The sequence below is a fragment of the Pinus tabuliformis genome, chromosome 7 (assembly GCF_031772625.1).
Source record: "Pinus tabuliformis cultivar Carrire ecotype Pingquan chromosome 7, CPIR1, whole genome shotgun sequence".
Classification (NCBI taxonomy): Eukaryota; Viridiplantae; Streptophyta; class Pinopsida; order Pinales; family Pinaceae; genus Pinus; species Pinus tabuliformis.
The window spans coordinates 1,365,417,800-1,365,440,649 of NC_142293.1; the positions used below are offsets into that span (position 1 = coordinate 1,365,417,800).

The 22,850-nt window shown below is 35.2% G+C and overlaps 1 protein-coding gene and 2 long non-coding RNA genes across 3 annotated transcripts; 2 read left to right on the forward strand and 1 right to left on the reverse strand.

Moving 5' to 3' along the window:
- The first annotated feature begins 498 nt into the window (after positions 1-498).
- Positions 499-4,628, forward strand: LOC149252672 (peroxidase 3-like). The gene is made up of 5 exons (XM_089454231.1): positions 499-770; positions 3,336-3,504; positions 3,644-3,832; positions 3,968-4,133; positions 4,228-4,628. Exons 1-5 carry the CDS (start codon positions 499-501, stop codon positions 4,626-4,628), a joined length of 1,197 nt encoding a protein of 398 aa, XP_089310357.1.
- A 16,847-nt stretch (positions 4,629-21,475) lies between these two features.
- Positions 21,476-21,983, reverse strand: LOC149252673 (uncharacterized). The gene is made up of 2 exons (XR_016266087.1): positions 21,677-21,983; positions 21,476-21,600 (listed from the first exon to the last, which is right to left on the reverse strand). It is a non-coding gene; the product is annotated as an uncharacterized LOC149252673 (long non-coding RNA).
- LOC149252674 (uncharacterized) lies at positions 21,590-21,943 on the forward strand. Its single transcript, XR_016266088.1, has 2 exons — positions 21,590-21,756; positions 21,867-21,943. It is a non-coding gene; the product is annotated as an uncharacterized LOC149252674 (long non-coding RNA).
- Positions 21,984-22,850: the final 867 nt, after the last annotated feature.

A 22,850-nucleotide genomic window follows, 5' to 3' on the forward strand; every position in this document is an offset into this window, starting at 1 on the left:
ACAGGTAGCCACACAAGAGGTGGAACAATCTCGAGAACATAGTAGAGCTTCCACAATGGCAGAGATGAGGAAAGTGATATTTGTTGTAGTATCAACACTTGAGACCACCACGCAGAAACTCTATGATGAATTTGTCATGATGCACAAAGTAGTGTCCGTGTGGATGACTTGCAGTAGCAGAGCAAGGAGTTTGTTTAAACTCTTAGGAGCATACATGTTGCCATCACCCATGTGCAAGAGTGGACAATGTGGTGCAAAGGGGCCCTGCTTCATTTGCCAAAGATGATGAAGCCGTAGGCAGAGCTAGACAAAGTAAAGATCCCGATGTTGGTCCAAAACTATGAGCAGCTCGCCTCATTTGTCTATAGCATACATGATTCATATTCATGGTTGTACAAGAGCTTATATGTCATGGTGAGAACACACATGATCCCGTCAATCAGTTCCCTCAGCGAAGCTAAATTCTAGAACCAGGTCTCACTAGAGATCAATGAGTACATGGAGCAGCTAAGATATGAGGCCACCAGGGATGACTTGGAGATGAGCGCACATAACATGCAGAAGTACATTGGTGGTCTTCTCATCATCAACACCATGTTGCATAAGCTTCAAGATGAGTTGGACACAGGTTCCAAGACCATATACCCGGAAGCTATGGAGGCAAAAGTCCACTATCAAAAAGATATCGACAAGCAACTTGGGGACATCATCACTGATTACCAAGCTTGGCATCAATACATGACCCAAAAGCATCAAGTGGAGGTTGCTGAGTCATTCCTTCCCTAAACTTCGGAGTAACTATCTCTAGCCTATTTTGTCTCACATGAGTACATGTGGAAAATGCATATTATTTGAAAAATGTTGTAAGTGAAATTGAATGTGTCATTAGTGAAATGTGAATAGTCACTATGTAATTTAATGAGTTATTTGTAAAGAATTTGAAGAGTCATGAGGGTAGTCAAAGAGTCACAAAGGGGAATGTCAAGGGTCGCCCCACCCTTGGTTATAAATATAACCTCATAACTCATAGAACAGACTTTTGGGAGCCAAGCTTTTGGCTAGGCTTAGGCTTAGAGAAGTCTTGGGAGTATTGTGATGAGCCTTGACTTCTCCACAATGTAGAGAGAGTACACTTCTTTGGAGAAGCAGGCAATGTTGATTGTAATGTTCCACTATTGGGGCTAGTGGTTTTCAATGGTGCATGTATGGATGGAACTTTCACTTAATAATAATAAAACTGAGTGAGCACGTTTTCATGCATATGTTGTTATTGTAGTTGAACTATTTTAGTTGCTTTAACATTGTATGTTTTTAAACTTACGCATTTGCTTATGCACTATTTTTTATGCAATTGTATGAATATTGTTGAAGGCTTGTTGTTGGATTAACACGTCACTTTATTTTGTGGACTATTCCACATTGCAGCTTTTGATGTCATTCTGCTCGTGTGTTCCTTTCAAGATACGTATTATTACAAGCTTCTAAGGACACACTTCATTCCCCCTCCGTGTGTTAGAACCCCCATGCATCTCACTTGACTCGTTGCAAGGTCACACACTTGATTTTGACCAAAATCATCATAATTATCTTTGCGCGCTACCACGATCAAGGCACTGCATTACCACACACTGTTGGAACTCCTACTCCAGGCAGTCCGAGGTCTAGTCGAGACTTCTTACCAAGGAGATCCCCTTGAATTTTGGCGGGTCCAACAACGTCAACACAATCCTGATAAATCTTGGTTAACCATTTTTAACCATGGTCAACCCTTGTTAACCATTTTTAACGAAGTCAAACAATGCCAATCAAATTTAACCATGGTCAACTAGTCTACGTTAAGCATGTTGGCTGTCAACTAGCACAACATGGGATTTAATGAATTTGGCATATGCATTCTCTATATGGGATATTTGGAGGATGTGTGACACCTCTTTTTGTTATGTCCATTTGCATCTACAGTTTGGGAAGGGGTGTTGAGTCTCATAAACATTTACTGCACTTGGATGAAGGGCTCGATTGAGAAATGTATTTCTTCTTAGTTTGAATCACAAAATGAGTATGCAAATTTTCCCTTTTACATATTCTGGGGTATTTGGAAGTGTCAGAACTGAAAGAACTTTGAACAGAAAGAGTCAGATGTCTTGCATACTTCCATTAAAATTGCAACATATTTTGGGGAGATTGGACCTAAAACAATGAAGCATGGTAACAAAACCATAGAAATGAAAGACATTTGGAGGGAGTTTCTTATTGAATTTTTCGATGGGGCATGCGTTCAAAGAATATGTGGATGTGGGGCATATATTTTCATTCAACCCAGTACATTCTATCATTTCTGGTGGGAGAGGGGAGGGTCACAAATAGCCAAGCTGAACTAATTGCTATATGGGGGATTTTTCTATGTTCTAAATGGTTGGGCATCAATGCAATACATGTTTTGGGGGATTTGAAAGGAATCGTAGACTGGCTAAGGGGTCATCCAATTTGAATTTGTTTATCCTATCTTCTTGGATGAGGCCAATACATACCCTGGAGATAACCTTTTAATGTATTTCCTATATGCACATTTATAGGGAGTAGAATTGGGTTGCAAACTCCTTGTCAAAGAGAGGAGCGTTAGTCCATGTGGGTATGATACATTTTGCTAGTTTCGAATAGGGTTAATTAACTTATGTAGGGCACATTGATATCTTGTAAGTATGATCGAACCATGAACTAAAGTTGTTGGAGTTTTGTAGTGATGATTGTCTTGGAGATGGCGTATTAGGAACTATTTCTGTAAATAGTTGCGCTGAGTAAGATGACAATAACTTGTGGATCGGTTATGAGTGTGGAGTCTATGTAATTCTAGTTGTTTGTTTGTTTATTCTCCATAGCTAGGCGGATTAGTTGTTAATGGTGAATGTTATCCAATAATGTGGAAGTTTATATAGAAACATGTCGTCGTAACCTTTTTTTATCCATGAAAAGATAATGTTTTTTTTTCTTCTGAAAAAATTAGTACGACCACACTAATAACACAGTTGATATACATCGATTCATGTCATTTTCCGCTTTTTATATGTAAATCTGCTTTTATTATAAATAGAAAATAGAATCAATCAACATGTATCAACCACTTTATTAATATAACTCTATTAATTAAAAATTGCATATATTTGCAAATGATTTAACGTTACAATAATATGGTGTTTGGCATGTTTGTTTGCTTTTGATGAACTTGTGTGTTTTATGGGGTACCGAGTGAAACGGCTAGCTAAACAGTAAAATAGTTTCCTCTGAATTAAAATACTGATGATGGGACTGATATAGGTGGTTGGGACTTCCATATAAAGCGCCTGTGTTCCGGCAAATGCAGCGGGAGGACTCGCACTGAATTTCTATGACATGCGCTGCCCCGGAGTTTATAGTGCAGTCGGAAACGTAGTTGGAGAGCACATATCCAAAGCCCCAACTCTGGCTGCACCTCTTCTCAGAATGCATTTTCATGACTGCTTTGTCAGAGTGAGTATAATTGAGTTTTCACACTTCCGCTATAATATACTTACGTACTTTTGGACGCATTGAGAGAGGATAGAATTCACAGCATTTTCTAATCAATAAATTAATATGTTTGACAAGAAAGTGATGTTTACTGGTGAAGGGATGCGATGGATCGGTTCTATTGAATTCAACAAAATCAACACAGGCAGAGAAGGACGCATCTCCGAATTTGAGCCTGAGAGGATTCGCTGTCATCGACGCAGCTAAAGCTGCAGTGGAGAACGTGTGCCCTGGAGTTGTGTCATGCGCCGATGTTCTTGCACTCGTTGCACGAGATGCTGTTCACATGGTAAAACTTCAGTCCTTAGTTTACTCACTCACGGACCATTCCTTCCTCCATTTACTATCCTGTTCAATGAGTTTTCCTTTGATGGCCTCTAACTCTAAGATGATATTTACGTGCTTCATTCATTGATGCAAATAGTTGGGTGGCCCATTCTGGAATGTTCCATTGGGACGCAGAGATGGAGTGGTGTCTATAGCAAACGAAGCTCTCACTAAACTTCCTCCGCCCACTGCGAATTTCACACTACTCAGATCAATATTTGCCAGCAATGGTCTTGATGTGAAAGACCTAGTTGTGTTATCTGGTAAGTAATTCACTACTTTCCTAACCATACGTTTATTCTGATTTTCTTGCCTGTAATATGAGCGTTGACTTATGTTACGGCTTCTTAATCACAGGTGCCCACACTATAGGGACGTCCCACTGCAGCTCCTTTAGCAGCAGGCTTTACAATTTTACAGGAAATGGAGATATGGATCCGTCCTTGGATATAAATTATACAGCTTATTTGAAAATAGTATGCAAGCCTAATGACAACAAGACGATAGTAGAGATGGATCCGGGTAGTTTCCGAACATTTGACACGCATTATTACGTGAATTTAAAGAAACGTAGAGGCCTCTTTCATTCCGATGATGCGCTTCTGAGCAGCAGCGAGGCAGAAGCATATGTCAACACACAATTGCAGTTCCCGTCGTTCTTCTCAGACTTTGCAATGTCGATGGAGAAGATGGGCGCAATCGGTGTGCTCACGGGCAGTATAGGGCAAATCCGAAGACACTGTGCTTTTACAAATTAAGAGGGCTTTGATGTCTTTGCGTTCTGGTTTGAAAATAATAAGCATCCTGCCCGACGCTTGCATGCGTTTTTCTCTTTCAATAAATTGCAAACAATCCAGGTTCAACGTCGAAACTAGGTTTTCTAATTTGTTCTCTGCCTTTCGGAGGCTTTAGGGTATTTGCGAGTATTCGATTTATAATAACAGCACAGAGCATTGTATGATTTCTGTCTTGCCAAGAGTATTCGATTTGTACAATATGAGCCCAAAATTACTATCAAAAGGTGACCCAATTTGACTACTTCCTTTAAAATAATCTTTTCTTCATATCAAAACCCACAATATTTTGCCTTTAAATGAAAATATCCGTACAGATTTTCACTTATCTCACTGAAGAGGAGACGCTGTAAGATATGTGGGGCCGGACCATGGTTTATTTTGTCAAACTAGTTGAAGTTCCAAACTTTTGAAATGTGAACTATCTGAGTTTTTTTCAAATGATCAAAATTTTAAAATTAACTTTTTATTATAAAAATAAAATTTTAATTTTCTAACATTTTTTTAGAAAAATGGTCACTAAATTTATTTCAAAAAATTAAATAATATAATTATTAAAATATATATATTTTTTAATTCCAATATATAGCACCTTATATATACCTTATAAGAATGTCCATTCTTATGGTTTAAACACATATATACTTTATATAAAATATACAATTGATAAAAAATAGTTTGGAAACAAAATTGGTTCCAAATTTAAAAAAAAAGAAAAACCAATTTTGAAAACAAATTATTATTATTATAAATTTTTGTTTTTATATAATTTATCAAAATTACAATTACAATTATGTATATATATTATGTATATATATGTATATATATATATATATTCGATGCTATTTATCCCACCCGTTGTTTCCATGTTACATTATGTTATAGGAGAACATGAAAGAAATGTAAAGTTGAAATGTAAAATCATTATTTTAGATTGAAATGTAAAATCATTACTTTAGATTACGGGTTTACAAAGTATGAAGCATTTTATGTAATAATGTAAGTGAGAAAATAAAATATAATATTTGATTGTTAAATTTTTGAAGTGGTTAAATTGTAAGTAAAATAGTTTCAATTACCATAATCATTACAATTATATATATATATATACAATGTTCTTTATCTTATCCGTTGTTTCCACGTGACTTTATGTTATAGAGAATACAAAAGAGATGTATTGATGAAATGTAAATCATTACTTTAGATTATGAGTTTACAGAAATATGAAATATTTTATGTAATAATGTAAGCGAGAAAATAAAATATAATATTTAAAAAAATTTAATGGTTAAATATTTTAAGTGGTTAAATTGTAAATAAAGTGGTTTCAATAATTAAATTCATTTTCACTTAATAATTTTATTTGACTTAATGGAAAAACAATTTATCTATATTTTAAAGATAATTTTTTTTTTTTTTAATTATTAACCAATTATTTCAAATAACGTAATTTTAATCTAATAATAATTACCCTCACCACGGTTCAATTTATAAATTTTATACTCTTTATATTATAATAATAAATATAATAATAATAAATAGATAATGATACCAAATATTTTAATTTAATTAAAATTAAAAAATAAAATAGCGAATACAGCTTTGCAAAGCGAAAAATATATATCGGAATGTAACGCAGTATAGAAATTAAGAGGTCATGGCCTATTTGGCTTTAGCTTCTAAACAACGTTAAAGCAAAAGTAGAGCCCTACAATTCAGTGGTTATTTCTGTCATTGCTCTATACAATGCTCTGGACATGTCCGGACAAATCAGGAACTATAAAAAGAAAAAAAATCATACAGCAATCAAATCAGGAACTGTAAAAAGAAAAAAAATAATACAGCAATAGACTATAGACAGCGTTAGAAGTCATTTGGCGTCCATGGATTCACTATGTGCATTTTTGGATGGAGCTGCTCAACAGCGGAGGAGCGCATGTAGTGTTTTCATCAAGATAACAGATGATCAGTTTTTTGGAATGCATTGGAATGCAGAACAGGGAACGAATAACAGAGCTGAGGCGGTGACATTAGCAGGGCTCCTTTCCTTTTGTATTTTTCTGGACATTCCCAATTTACATATCTTCTGAGACTCAAAGTTAATAACTGGTCATGTTATGTCAAAACATAACATCGAAAACATTCATATTGCTAGATGGATGGATAGAATTGCAGCTTTATGGAACAACAAGAAGAGCTATACTATTTCACACATTGCCAGATCTAATAACAGGGACATTCATATTGCTAGATGGATGGATAGAATTGCAGCTTTATGGAACAACAAGAAGAGCTATACTATTTCACACATTGCCAGATCTAATAACAGGGACGCTGATGCATTATCCAAAATGGGCCTTACTGCTCCCCAAGGCGTATGGAGGATGCAGATTAATTCGGCAAACAACTTCTTCCAGATTCAGGACATTTGTCTCCCTGACTTTTAACTCTCAACATGTTTTGTTTTCATGGTATCGTTTTGTTTTTCATGGCACTTATTTAACTTATGCTAGGCCTATACATGGGCACAATACACAGCAAAGGTATGAATTTTATATCTCTAATGGCATGGAAAACAATTTTGTTTTAGATATCTGATGAACATATATTTCCTATCTCCATCAAAAAACCTATATATATATACAGACCCTACATCATAAATTCTGCTATATTTATAGTAGGTGGAAAAATCCGCATAGCTGTATATGTATAGGCTACAAGCATCTTGCTGATATACTCAATATCAATATATAGCTTTTTTTCGTGCTGAAAATAACGTTAAATCGAAGACAGTTTTGATTGAGCTTGGGCGAACGTTGAAAATAATTGCTATCAACACTCTCCATAATTTCCTTAGTATATTGCTACGGCTTGACCGACCGCTATCCACTTTTCCCGAATTTTCTTCGTGCATTGCTACGTTTTGACTTATTGCTATCCATTTTCCCTAGATTTTCTTCGTGTATTACTACGGTTTGACTGGTTGGCAATAAATTAGTGTCATTTAGATGTATTTGGATTCAATTTTAGGTGTATTGGCTACGAAAGATTTAGGGTAGACGAGATGTATTTGGATTCAATTTTAGGCGTATTGGCTTTGGCTGTGAAAGAATTAGGGAGAGGAGTCTTTCTCAAGACTTCAGTTACCAGTTTAAATCACAATTGATTTCTTTAACTAAACAAAAATAAAAACTCAGAAATTTAAGCCACTTAAACAGAGTAAATGAGAGCAGCAACATAATAAAATTTTGGATTATAATTTTGGATTATATTTTGAATACATGAAATACATTTATATTGAGGCTGCAGCTTTCTCTTCAAGTAAAATAAAAGTTTTCACTGTTATTTACATTTTACGAGCAGTTGGTAAGTAACAAACTGTAAAACCATTTCTTTAAGTAAAACAAAAAGTTTTATTGTCATTTACTCTTTAAGAGGAGTTGGTAAGTAACAAGCTGTAAAACCAATAACTATTCTTTTTGAGGCTTCCAGCAAAATTTGCTCCTCAATTTTCTCACCTTAATCCCTTAGACTTTGGATCCACAACTTAGCAAAATACTTCTACATACATGTATATTCAAAACATACATTTTCTAATATTTTAAAACATGAAAAGTCAAAGTCTTAAAACTTAGGATGGGCTTTTGTACTTTTACATACATGTATATTCAAAACATACATTTTCTTTTTAATATTTTAATACATGAAAAGCCAAAGTATTAAAACCTAGGATGGGTGTTTGTACTAAAACATAGACTTCTACATACATGTATATTCAAAGCATACATTTTCTAAGATCTTAATACATGAAAAGTCAAATTCTTAAAACCTAAAGCATACATTTTCTAAGATCTTAATACATGAAAAGTCAAATTCTTAAAACCTAGGATGCGTGCTAGTATTAAAACATAATTTTTTGAACTTGTACATGTTGTGGAATACGAATAACAGTTATAGAATAAAGGCTTGGTCATATGTTTTCACCAACCCTTTAGTAAATGCACATTCATTCTTAATTATTTGATATGTGCTAGGGAATGGAGAATTTGTACTCCTACTCAAAACTTCATTTAATTTGTCCTTCAGCCTGCAAACAAAATCCACAACCTTCAATAAAAATCTACTTGGCAAGTATGGTTGTTGTCAGTTTAATAACTGTGGTGGTTGAGATTAATTTTTCCAATACTCCACCTTAATCATAACATGGAAATTTAGAAAGTGGAACATGTAAATATTTTGAAAAAAAAACTACTTTTTTAATTGTATTTTTGGATTTTTTCCTTATAGGTTCACTCAAATTTCAAGTGTAGACATACTCAAATTTCAAGTGTACCCATTATGCATAATTTTGATAAGACCCATATTTATTAAAAAAAAGGGGAAGATACATTAAAAGGATGTGTTGAACACATTTTTTAATGCATCTTCAATTCTTATCAATGTGGATATTCTCAAAAGTATACATAATGGGTACTTGTTGAATGTGGAATTTAATTCTACATCCAATGAGTTTCTACACTTGAAATTTGAGTAAACTTATAAGGAGATAAGCAAAAAATACAATAAAAAAATAGTTTTCTTATTTTCCCTACACAATTCATCTCTTATTTTATTATTTTTCTATTCTTTTATTATTTTTCCTTAGGAGACCACTTTTAGGCTGAAATTTCCTTTAATATTTTAAGATTGTAGATCCTAATAAGGAATTCGTTGTATGTACAGATGCTTGTGAGAAAGGACTTGGTGGCATCCTGATGTAGGAAGGGCAACTGGTATACTATGAGTCAAAGAAGTTGAATAAGCACGAGCAAAACTATGTGACACATGATCTTGAGTTGGAAGGTATCATTCATGCCTTAAATATGTAGAGACATTATCTTCTTCACAAGAGGTTTATTCTGATGAGTGATCATAATGGACTGAGGTACTTGTTTGGCCAACCTAATCTGAATGTCAGGCAAGCTAGACAGTTGAATAATCTCAATGAGTTTGAATTTGAGATCAGATACATCACAGGCAAGGAGAACATGATTGCAGATTCTCTCAGTTGGAGAGTACAGGTGAATCAAATTTTAGTAGTAAGTTCTTATGGGATAGATTTACAGGATCAGATCTTCTAGGTAGGGCAACATGATGACAGGTACCAAAAGTTGAAGCAGAGATTGCAACAAGAGGGTGAAGGTGATATGGATGAGAAGTATCACCTCATAGCAGATGGCTTAGTCAGATTCATGAACAAGATTTATGTGTCGGACAACAGTGAGCTCAAGAATATTATCTTGAGGGAGTTTCATGTCAACACATATTCAGGTCACCTAATATATCATAAGACTGAAAACGGTTAATAAGTTCTATCATTGGCCAAACTTGAAGAAAGAGGTGGCTAAGTCTATTACTAGATGTTTGGACTATCAGTAGGTGAAAGATCAATGTAAGAATCTAGTTTGTATGTTACAACCTATTTTGATTCCAGAGTGGAAATGGGAGATCATTTCCATGGACTTAATTACAGGTTTTTTGATGATATCGAAGCGGCATGATTCCATCATGGTTGTGGTTAATAGATTAAGTAAGGTAGCTCAGATCTTCTCCAAGGAGATAGTGATATTACATGGTGTTTCCAAAAATATTATATCAAACAGAAATGCCAAGTTCTCTTCCAAGTTTTGTAAGGAGTTATTTGCGGGTTTGGGGACAAATTTGGTTTTCAGCACAACTTATTATCCACATATAAATGGACAAATAGAGAGGGTTAACAAGGTTATTGGGGATATGTTAAGGATGTATGTCATGCATCAACAAAGGAAGTGGGAGGAGTATCTTCCACTGGTAGAGTTTACATATAACAATGGGTATCAAGAATTCTTGAGGATGAGCCCATTTGAGGATGTCTATAGGAAAATTTGTAATATTCCTATCAGTTGGAGCGATCGAGTGAACATGGTGTTGATTGGACCATATATGCTGGCCAACATGGAACAAGAGATGCATGTTATTAAGGGGAATTTAAAGGCATAACATGATAGGTAGAAGCATTATGTAGATCAACAAAGGGCATTCAAGGAGTTTTAGGTTGGGGAGCATGTGTACTTGTGCATCAAGCCCAAGAGGAGCTCTTTGAGGATTGGATCATGTGCCAAGATGACACCTCGATTTTGTGGACCTTTTGAGATCCTTGAGAGGATTGAACTAGTGGCCTCTATAATTGCACTGTCGCCAACAATGAAATTCCATGATGTTTTCCATGTTTCATTGCTTAAGAAGTATGTCTAGGATGTTGGTCATGTATACCTGTATTGTAGATGGAACCAGAGGGAGAATTCTATCTAGAACCTTAGTGCATTTTTCAATGGAAATAACTCATGCTCCGGAACCGAGAAATCAAGAAAGTTAAAGTGAAGTGGAAGCACATTGGGCCCAATGAAGCTATATGGGAGATGATTGATTAGATGCGGGCTATGTATCCTTCTTTATTTACTACTTAAGCATATGATTTTGATTAATTTGTTTTGGTTTATGTTTATGCATATGTGTATTGTATATACTGCAATGAGTTGTGTTATAAAGCTCTAATAAGAAACGTGTTGTAAATACTACATCGAGTTATGGTAGAAAGCTCCCATAAGCAATATGGTGTTCATGTTTTCAGCAGTTTGGTATCATTTTAAATGTTGCATTAAGTTGTGTTATAAAGTTCCATGGGCAACATGTTTTGCTAGTTACAAGTGTCATTAAACATCGAGGACAGTGTTCCCCCAAAAGGGATGGGTTTGTAATAGCCCATGGTTGACTTACCATGTAAATAAAATAAGACCAAGGTCATGGGACACATATTCCAAGTTGAATGTTTGGAAAAACACTATAGTGGACATCACTTCTAATTAATTAATGGCTATGGAAATTGGCAAAGGCAAAGTGGCAATAATTGGCATTTATTTATGAAAAGAAAGGAAAATAAGAGAAAAGGAAGGTGAAGAGACACATATTTACATGCAAGAGAAATTAGAGGAAAAATGAAGGAAAATTAATAAAATAGAGAGATCAATGATAAAAATACATTAAAGAATCAGTTGCTAGCCTTTTGACAGTTTTGAGTTGAGCTCTCCTTTCATTCACTCTCTCATACACTTACACACTTATAGTATTCTTGGAACATGCTTGGAGCACTCTAGCATTCAATTAGATTTGGTGGAAGAAGGCAAATGAAATAAAGGAGCGCAAGGAAACAGTTTGATCAACAGCTACAGCTGGATTGTTTTGCAGGTAACATGTTGAATGTGTTATTTCCTTGTTGGTTTTGGATGCATGGTATATGCATGTGGTTCCTTGGTTATGTGTTATCATTGACATCAAGATTTGCTTAGATTGGAAATGGTTTCAATATTGCATTTCCATTTCCTAGATAACCATGGTGTTGTGGGTTTTCCATTTGTTTTTCTAATTTGTGCTTAGGTTCCTGATGGTTGTGGGTTGGAACAAATTCTTTGTAATCCTCGGAACAACTTGGGTTGAAATACTATTTCCTGCAGCCTAAGTTGGGAAAAACACTCTCGAGCCCTTGGTGGGTTGAGCTACTATTCCCTGGAGCTGCAGTTGGAACAAATTCTTTGGATCCTTAGAAGGTTGTGGGTTGTGTTACTAGTTCTTGGAGCCTTGGAAAATGTAGGTAGTGACCAATCTGGTTGATGTTAGTGATTTATGGACCGTGGAGGTGGAATCGTTGTGGTTGCGTGTTGAAGTGGTATGGCCTCTGGAAACCCATGTTAGTTTTGTCTTGGTTTATTCCATGAGACCCCACATTGATGTTTGGAATGGTTTGGGGGTGATTAGCTAAAATAGATATTTGATTCGACCCAATCTATGGTCGAGTAGTATGTGGAAGTCCCTGATTTGGTCAACATTTTCATATGTTAATAAGAGTTATTGTCCAATTGTGATTTATGAGCACTTGTACTAGTTATGATGCTGACATTATGGTTGATTTTCCATGGTTTCTATGCTAGTTATTTGTTTGTTATATGATGTAATCTATCTATGGCTTTTGACATATTTTGATAAGTTATTGATTGGTTGGTGAATGCATGGACTAACAAGTGTTATTACAACTAGATAGAGAGGGCTTAGAGCATTCTTGGTGATTCTTAGATGAAGACTATCAGCTTATGATCATATATGCATTCATGACCTGTAGCTTAAATGCTTGCCATATGTTTGACAAAATGTCTGCTACGGATTAGGCATGTCTAGGTCAAGTTCTTTCTTTCAAGTTTGAATGTTTAGCATTGTCTTCATGTTAATTATGATTATGGAAAGTTACAGGAAGTTATGGGAAATAGTATGGGGCTAGCCTGAAAAAGTGGCTAAGATCTCAGAACCGTTGGCACTGAACTAGGGGATTTAGGTCATAGCCACATCGAAACAGGTTTTTTCATGTAGTTGGTGTCTCATAACTGTAATCTTGCCTTGTTGTGCATGCGGTTTAGGTGTTAGGTCAAAGGAAAATGGTTCCAACTCAAGGATTAATCACCTGGGGTGGTTGTTCAACTTCTGAGTGATTTGGAGTCCCAGTAGGATGTCTGTAAGTGTTAGTGTATCAGCTCCACTTCCATTACTAGAACATGGAGGTCAAGTCATGTCATAGTGACATTTGTCTCACGTTTACCCTAGCGAGCTTGTGAATTTGGGTAAATGTGGCATGATACATTACATTATATTAATGGTTGACCATGGTTAGTCATGGTCAACCTCATCAACCCTCTCTAACCATTAATGTAACATTAATCTAACATTAACCATTGTCCATCATGGTTAAAAAACCACAGTAAAGAATGGTCTACATGGTCAACATGGGCATCATATTTAGTCATAGCCAATCATAAGAATTGTGCCCATAGTAAACATGGGCATAATCATTAATATAGTTAGTAAAGTTAATTTCTTAAACATAAATAACTTTATATAATAAATTTAATATTTAATATTAATTTAATTTTAGTATTATTTTCTGGAGGAAAGTTTGGAGGGAAGGTGGAGCAGAGTGCAGCCTATTAACATCATGTCATTGTCAATTATGGGAATCTATGCTACATTTTCTAAAGTGAATCTTAGAGGAAAGGCTGCCACCTTGGTTTTATTCGTCATTTGTTTATACTCTCACCTAGAGTGGAGGAGTTCTAGTCTCCAAAAGGAAGTAGGGAGGGGATGGTAATTTATTGTAATAAGTTGAATCTCCTTGGGCATTCTCGGAGCATTTGACATACTAGATTCCACTTCATCGTTCCAACTGTTTCGTCTAATGTCCCTATAAACTGCGTAGTCTTGAATATCTCTTTATTCCTCTCACATCTCTGTCAATTTATATTAGCTTCATATATTGCTTCTAGTATTGGTTTGGAGGAGCTCTTGCACAGTTCTAGGTCCATTATTGTATTCTCAATATCCTTATTGGTCTTTTCTTTCTTTGGTGTGGTGACTCTCCTTAATCAATAACCTTAGTTTCCTCCATCTAGTGTCAACTTTATGTATGTGAGGCCACCCTTTTAACGCTATGCTTACCGTTGGTACACATAATTTCCTTATTACCTATCCTATCGTTAGCTTATATCTTGTGGCATAACCATTATCAACGTCTTTCCATGAATATTATTTGTATAGAGCATTGGTGTGATACCTCTCTGCTTGACATGCACCAACAAAGAATGCATAGTAGCTGTGAAGAGGGGCGTTGTGTCTCCTAGGGACATAATCATTCCCAGCTATAGGCCTAGGAAGCTATTGAAACCTATCATGTGGTTGTTCCCCATGAAACTCAAATTAATATTCGCTAATTGGAATCCCTTGCTACTAGAGATAGATAAGTTTTTTCAAACTCAAAGATACTAGAAAATATTTCTAGTTAGATTCCCGACCTTGTGCATACTCATGGATGAAGGAAGCGATACATTAGTTTCATTACTTTGTATTGGCATATAAAGAACCTGTTGTGGAGGGAATTGACAAACAAATGGGAGGGATATATAATATCTTTACAGCTGTAGAAGATGTCAAACGTGTACAAAGAAACCAAATAGTATGCTTGGAAAGAATGGATACGACATTGGATCATATAGAACTCCATCTCCAATGTGATCCTGCTCCTCCTAGTTCCAGTGCTGGAAATGCAACTCCTGCCACCTCCTCATATTCTTGATTTCTAAATGTTAGCCTGTAGTTTTTTGTTTTATAGTGTAATAGTTGATAAGTTAACTATGTTAGAAGTTGAAACTTTTAAAATGTTCGACAAATGGTTGTATTGGTAGGTATAAAAAATATATGGTTTTCGATTGGATAGATTGAGACCACCTACATAATGACATGTTTAAGTTGGCTGATATTCCGACGTACTTTATTTGCATGATATTTTGAGGTAATAAAATATTAACTTACAAAAAAAAATGTTGTTTTAATTGTTTCAATATTTAATTTTCAATATAATTGCATTAATAAGTTAGCTATATATATGTTTAATATTACTTTAACTTTAATTTTTCTCTCAAGGCAATGAACAACAAATGTGGAACACAATGAACAACAAATGCCATGATAATGTGAAAAGCGTTGCAATATGACAAACAACAAGCATCATCGCAACATAACAAACAATAAATGTCATCGCAATGTGACAAACAATAAATGTTGTTGTAACATAGCAAATAACAAAAAGCATCACAAAATGCCAAGCAACAGTTGATATGGCTTCATTTTTGCTTTAACTCTTTATTCCTCTCAAATCTCTGTCAATTTTTATATTAGCTTCATATATGGCTTCTAGTATTGGTTTTGAGGAGGTCTTGCGCAGTTCTAGGTCCATTATTGTATTCTCAATATCCTTAATGGTCTTTTCTTTCTTTGGTGTGGTGACTCTCCTTAATCAATAACCTTAGTTTCCTCCATCTAGTGTCAACTTTATGTATGTGAGGCCACCCTTTTAACCCTATGCTTACCATCGGTACACATAATTTCCTTATTCCCTATCCTATCATTAGCTTATATCTTGTGGCATAACCATTCTCAGCTTCTTTCCATGAATATTATTTGTATAGAGCGTTGGTGCAATACCTCTCTGCTTGACATGCACCAACAAAGAATGCATAGTAGCTATGAAGAGGGGTGTTGTGTCTCCTGGGGACATAATCATTCCCAGCTATAGGCCTAGGAAGCTATTGAAACCTATCATGTGGTTGTTCCCCATGAAACTCAAATTAATATTCGCTAATTGGAATCCCTTGCTACTAGAGATAGATAAGTTTTTTCAAACTCAAAGATACTAGAAAATGTTTCTAGTTAGATTCTTGACCTTGTGCATACTCATGGACGAAGGAAGCGATACATTAGTATCATTACTTTGTATTGGCATATAAAGAACCTGTTGTTGAGGGAATTGATAGACAAATGGGAGGAATATATAATATCTTTACAAGTCTAGAAGATGTCAAACGTGTCCAAAGAAACCAAATAGTATGCTTGGAAAGAATGGATGTGAGATTGGATCATATGGAGCTCCATCTCCAATTTTATCCTGCTCCTCCTAGTTCCAGTGCTGGAAATTCAACTCCTGCCACCTCCTCATATTCTTGATTTCTAAATGTTAGCCTGCATTTTTTTGTTTTACAGTATAATAGTTGATAAGTTAACTATGTTAGAAGTTGAAACTTTTAGAATTTTGGACAAATGGCTGTATTGGTAGGTATAAAAAGTATATGGTTTTCGATTGGGTAGATTGAGACCACCTATATAATGACATGTTTAAGTTGGCTGATATTCTGACATACTTTATTTGCATGATATTTTGAGGTAATACAATATTAACTTACAAAAAAAATATTATTTTAATTGTTTCAATATTTAATTTTCAATATAATTTCATTAATAAGTTAGCTATATATATATGTTTAATATTACTTTAACTTGAATTTTTCTCTCAAGGCAATGAACAACAAATGTGGAACACAATGAACAACAAATGCCATGATAATGTGAAAAGTGTTGCAATATGACAAACAACAAGCATCATCGTAACATAACAAACAATAAATGTCATCACAATGTGACAAAAAATAAATGTTGTTGTAACGTAGTGAATAACAAAAAACATCACAAAATGCCAAACAACAGTTGATGTCACAATGTGATGAACATTAAATGTTATTGCAATGAGATGAAAAATAAACAACATCACAATATGATGAATAATAAATTTCATTGCAATGTGATGTAGTACAAATGATGCCACAATGTGATGAACATCATATGTCATAACAATTGGACAAAAAATGATGTTGCAATGCAATAAACAATAGCATTGACAACTGTGTTCAACCATGTTTAACTAAGTCATGATCTTCACTTAGTTTACCTAGGTTAAACGAGGTAAGCTAAGGTCATATGGGGTCAAACATAGTCAATTATAGACAATGAGGTCAAACACGGTCAACATGCCCAACCATATTCAACCAAGGTCAAGCATGGCCAAAACGCAGTCAACAATGGTTGGCATGGTCAACATGGGCATCATGATTGACCATAGTCATCTACAAGTAAATGCTAGTAACCCTAGTCTACTATGTCATAGTCAACCATATGCTTATCATAGTCAACCATTGTCGAATAAGCTCAGCCAAGGTCAAACATGGTCACCATGTTGAACCATAGTCAACCTTGTTCAACCATGTTCAAACAAGCTTAAGCATGGTCAACCATGGTTAAACAATGGATAACATGGACCACCATGTTCATGGTAAACCATAACTTGTCTATATTGAACAATAGTTAATTGTGTTCAATCAAAGTAAAAAAAATATTGACCACGGTCAAACATGTCACCAAGTTTAGCCATGGCCAACCTTGTTCAACGATGTAACAATAATGTAAAAAAAAATACATTATCATATTGACAATTGACCATTATCAATCATGGCCAAGCTCATCAATCCTCGTCAACCATTAATGTAACATTAACCATAGTAAACCTTGTCAACATCGTCAAGCCTCTTCAATCATAGTCAACTATTAGCAATCCTAAGAAATCATGGTTAATCATTTTCAAACATGGTCAACCCTTTCCAACCATTTTTAACCTATGTTAAACAATGTTGACCATGGTCAGCGAATCTACTTTACATAGGTTAGTTGTCAACTAACACAACCACATTAATAATATGGTTGATATACATCAATCAATATCATTTTCTACTTTTCATATATCAATTGATATTATTTAAATAAAAAATAAAATTATTAATTAAGTAATTTATATCAATCATTTTATTAATATAGTTGTACTAATTTTAACTTAAACTTAAATTTAAATTATATATATATATATATGAGAGGGATTTAACGTTACAATAATATCTTTGTTTGGCATGTTTTTGAGCTTTTTATGAATTGTGTTTGCGTTTTATGGTGTACTGACTCAAACAGCTAGATAGTTCCCTCTTAATTGGAATATTGATGGGACTGATACAGGTTGTTCAATGGACGATGCATGCTCTATTTTGTATATTTCTTCATTGCCCGCAATTGTGGTTAAAATCGGATCTGGTCCGTGGTAAAATAATGTTTTTTTTTTCTTCATATCATTTTCAATTGAAAATGATCTTTGAAATCTCATTTTCAAGCAAGGCAGGTATGATACAATTTCAATGCCGTAACCCAAAACGAGTGCCGGTTAATTAGGTCGGTGGCCACGCCCATGATGCCCATATGTGTTTATTATTGAACATAAATCCTATATAAAAACAACAATAATCTAAGTCTAATATGATTAAGATTTCTTTTTTTTAATCATGCTCACTGGAATTCAGGTGTATAAGTTCCCCATCTTTTATCGTGATAATTGCAGCTCCTATATAAAAATAACTATTATTAACTTTTACCATTAAAATTAATTTTAATAACGTAGAGATGAGTTCAGAATTTTCAAAAATCCGTTTACATGACATCTAGATAATATAATTTCAAGTATTATATAACATCTTTTTTATTTTTTAATTAAAGTTTAAGCAAGATTGCCAAAAGAATATCAAGAAAAGTTTAGATATTTAAGCAGATAATATAAACTCAAAGCATATTTAAGAGGAGATAATGCAAGCTCATATTATAATTATAACAAGGAAGGCTGCATCGCAGCTAGTCCCTGCACATAGTTCGGATAGTTTTTTATCTAGCCCACAGCATGATATGGAATGGAATGATACTGTTAATCTTGCTACAACAACAAGGTGGTTCAAATTCCTCAGTGCCTCTGAGTTACCGAATAGTTTGTATGAGTGGGAGACTGAGAGAAATGATAATATCAGTTTGCAGAAGCTATGGGAAACACCCCTTACAAAGTTTGAGTGCAAGGATGACGTGGGTTTCGATGCTGAAGAACCTTTAATATCAGATTTCATGGACAGGAGCAGCATCAAAGAATGTCTTCATATTCTTCCCGAACTTCCTCTAGAGACCATGTGGCTGGATGACTGGTTTGATTATCATGATTGTATTCAAGGCTTTACGAATCAACAGAATTATGATGAAACTCACCCATTGGACTGCTGCGATGATACAACCATACGCAGGTTTGATTCTATTTATATACTGTTGGAGATAATTACTCTCGGTCAGCATGTAGTCTCAGGCAGTTTACTTACAATCTAAATTTAGGAAGTGTCAATCATGCTAGAGTTCTAATTTAGTCATGCTAGTGCTTCATTCATGCATGCATGTGTGAGTTAATATTAACATTGGTATCTATTTTAGTTATATTTAATTATATAGCTTCAAGAAATTGAATCAATGCAATTTACTTACTAATTAGCAACTCATACGATTCATACTGTACTGTGTAATTATGTATTTTGAGTACATAGCTTCCAGCAATTGAATCAATGCAAGTTACATACTGACTGGCAACTCATACCCACGGTGTAACTATGTTACTGTGTAGTTTCTTGCTCTGTCTACTTATCATATACAAGCATAGACAGTAGTAGTAGCAATTTGTATTTTTCCTATGAATTCCTTGAACTTCACTAACTTATCTGATAGCATTGCTGGGACTCAATCTTCGTGCAGTGAACTAGGTTCAGAGAATCCAGAGAGTGCAAGAGTTTCAAGAGCCCAGCTTGGGAGTAAGGAGGGAAACATTTTGCAGCCATAAGCAGCTCAAGCTTTAGAAATCCATGAATATCTGATTTATTACTAAAGAGACAATTGCTTTGTTAAGATCACTTGGCATTTTAAATAAAAAAGAATGAAGAGAAGGTTTTAGAGTTTGAAATGTGCCTCTTCGAGTATTTTAATAGCTAAAGCAGCTTATTTCGGCCTCAGCCAACTGATCAGTTTAGCGTACTATTTGAAGCTGTATTCTCTTTCTTTTAACTTTCAGGTATATTATGAAAATTTATTCGTTTATTGCTACAGCGGTTAGTTTAGATAAACTGATTTAATCTTCATTTATAGAAACGGAGTTCGAGTTTTATATTGTACAAGAAAGCAGAGTTCTTGTTACTGATTTCTTCAACCTTAAGAGCGAGATAACTAAGTGACAGAGAAGCGAACAGCAGCATAGATGCGGCCAGGAGAGAAACAGACGAAAGTAGATCTGGCAGGCATTCTTTAAATGCATATTAATTAACTATTAACTTTGGATTTCTTGCGGCCTTTTTTATTATTTAAAATATGCACTTGTAACTTTAGTTGATACTTACGATAAAAGGCCTGCTTATGAATTATTGGTTTGCATAGTTATTGTAGCGCATACACAATGTATATAAACACATGATTAGAGAACGGCAAAACATATACATAAACACTAAAAACATACCTTTATAAGAGTATATAAAAGACATAATATACATAATCATAAGAATAAAAATAAACAGTAAAGGAATTAGCTCATAAATGTCGCCCCATTTTGAATAGCTTCGAAAATAAAGAAGACAACAAATAACGTGTGCAGGCATGATGTGCTTTACACATGGATGGAAAACAAGCACACAGACACGTAAAGAAGAGGAGCGGCGACAAAATGACACATATCCCCTCGCTCCTCCACACGTTCAATTGCTCTGCGGTAATGGATGGAGCCAGACACAGAAAACTGCTCAGGGCCGGAGGCGAAGGTCAGGAGCTCCGGTCAGGAAAGCGGAATGATAGAGAGATCGGTATCAACAAGCCTTTCCTGGTAGCGACGGAAGATAGGTCACGTGCACGAGAACGGTATAGCAAATGCGACTGAAAGAGTGGAAATTAGAAAGAACAGGTAAAGTTGCTGAAACTGAGCTTAATTCACGCTTAATTCACGCTATCAAGGCCGATCTGATTCAATCTTGGGGTATCTAACATGTTCAATTGCTCTGCAATAATGGATGGAGCGCGACACAAAAAACTGTTGCTCTGCGAAAACAGGTTTGAACTCTGCCTTTTTCTACATTGCCTAAAGTTTCAGTTGACAAATTGTAACATAATGCTAATATGAACAAGGGATAGATTGAGCTTGTTAATTTTGTATTAAAATTATGCAATGGTATTGAACTTAATTATTAAATTTTAATGTACATAAATACACCACTGTAAAAACATGTCATCGTTAGCAATGTAAATATCACATGAAACCCAGCTAAGCTAAAATCTGGTCAAATTGTTCTCATTTGCCAACAGAATTTTTATTAAATTTTGCGATTGTCATCTGTGCGGCCTTCACTGTACCGCATAAGGTTTTTACAGGTTTCTAAATTGACTGGTAACTTCATAAAAATGCATAACTAATCGAAATTTTCATACAGTGAAGCAGAAATCGCAGGATTTTAACCTGGTAAAGCATTTTGTATCCTGTTTGGAGCACTGCTGCAATGGAAAATCAGCTTCCAGCCCGACTGGACTCCATTATTATGCAGAAGGCTTCATCAGACTAGCAGCGAACCAGTTCGAAATCAGAATTAATTAGCTGAATGGACTTTCAGAATTAATTAGCTGAATGGACTTACTGGTATAGCAGGTAGGAGAATGGACGAGTCGGCTCCTGTTCAGCTAAAACTCCCAGGCTCGCTGCTGCTTCAAAGTTCAGGTATGCTAGACAGTCTTAGTTGCCAAATTTCCCTGCATCAAATCATAACACATTAGTTTCACTTTGATGTCTTTTACATGCATGGAATTTTGATAAGCTTCCCTGCGCAGGCCACAGGTTGTCACGAAGGAAGAATGCTTACATTAATAGCCAGCCAGTCTTACCCTTTCATTTATTTATGCCTGGAGCGCAGGGCCGATGAGCTTAGGTACTATAGAAGCCACAATGACCAAAATACCGTGGCAGGCGTACATGTAACGATGGCGCATGAGCTTGCAGGTGTACGGCGGTGCTACATGAGGTGGCAAGCATACAGCGTGCTGTAGCAGGGTACATACAATAGCAGTGGTATTAATCTCTAACATTAAACGCTAGAGGATTAATGCTAGCATTACTTCATGCACGACGAGTGAACAGCAGCTTGTTGTAATTACCTGTACTCCGCCTATAACCTATGCTTTTTTGCCTCTAGCCTCGGGAAGAGGCCAAATAACACGGTGAATTATTATATACGAAAAAACTTTGGATATACTCCCTCAACCGGCGATAAGAAGCAGGTCACAAGCAGGTGAATTAATGTTAACATCGTTCGGAACGATTACTATAGTCCCTGGCCATTGCCAGATGGCAGGGTTACTATAGTCCCTGGCCATTGCCAGATGGCAGGGACTAATAAGAGCCCGGAGTATTGTATAATATGAGCCCAAAATATTGTAAAAAAGTCACCATTGAACAGTTCCGTCTTCAAAAATATGTTTCCATGCTGCGCACGTAACGAAGCAAACGTGGAGTATGTACCGTCAACATTTGTGTTTAACATGAAAATATTGTTACCAACATTAATTATCTATGAAATTACAGGATCAGAGATCTTCAATAATCGCACCGAAGTGAAAGTCCGTGGAACTCTTTCGAGCGTTGACTCGAGGTACCAAAATCAGCTTACTTTGGGTGAACTTAGCTTTCCGAAGCTCGTAGAAGTTTAACATGTTTGAATTTTTTTTTGTTTAATTGAAAATTAGTTGTTGCTATGAGATAGAAAAATAGAAAAAATAAAGTAAAATAAAAAAATAAATTATATGAATATTTTTTTA

What these genes read in the sequence shown, in the direction of transcription:
- LOC149252672 (XM_089454231.1), top strand. Translation starts at nt 499, where the DNA reads ATGGAGCAGCTAAGATATGAGGCCACCAGGGATGACTTGGAGATGAGC. An exon ending in CATCAAGTGGAGGTTGCTGA is followed by an intron (nt 771 to 3,335) that starts GTCATTCCTTCC and finishes TTCCATATAAAG; the next exon opens with CGCCTGTGTTCCGGCAAATG. An exon ending in TTCATGACTGCTTTGTCAGA is followed by an intron (nt 3,505 to 3,643) that starts GTGAGTATAATT and finishes TTACTGGTGAAG; the next exon opens with GGATGCGATGGATCGGTTCT.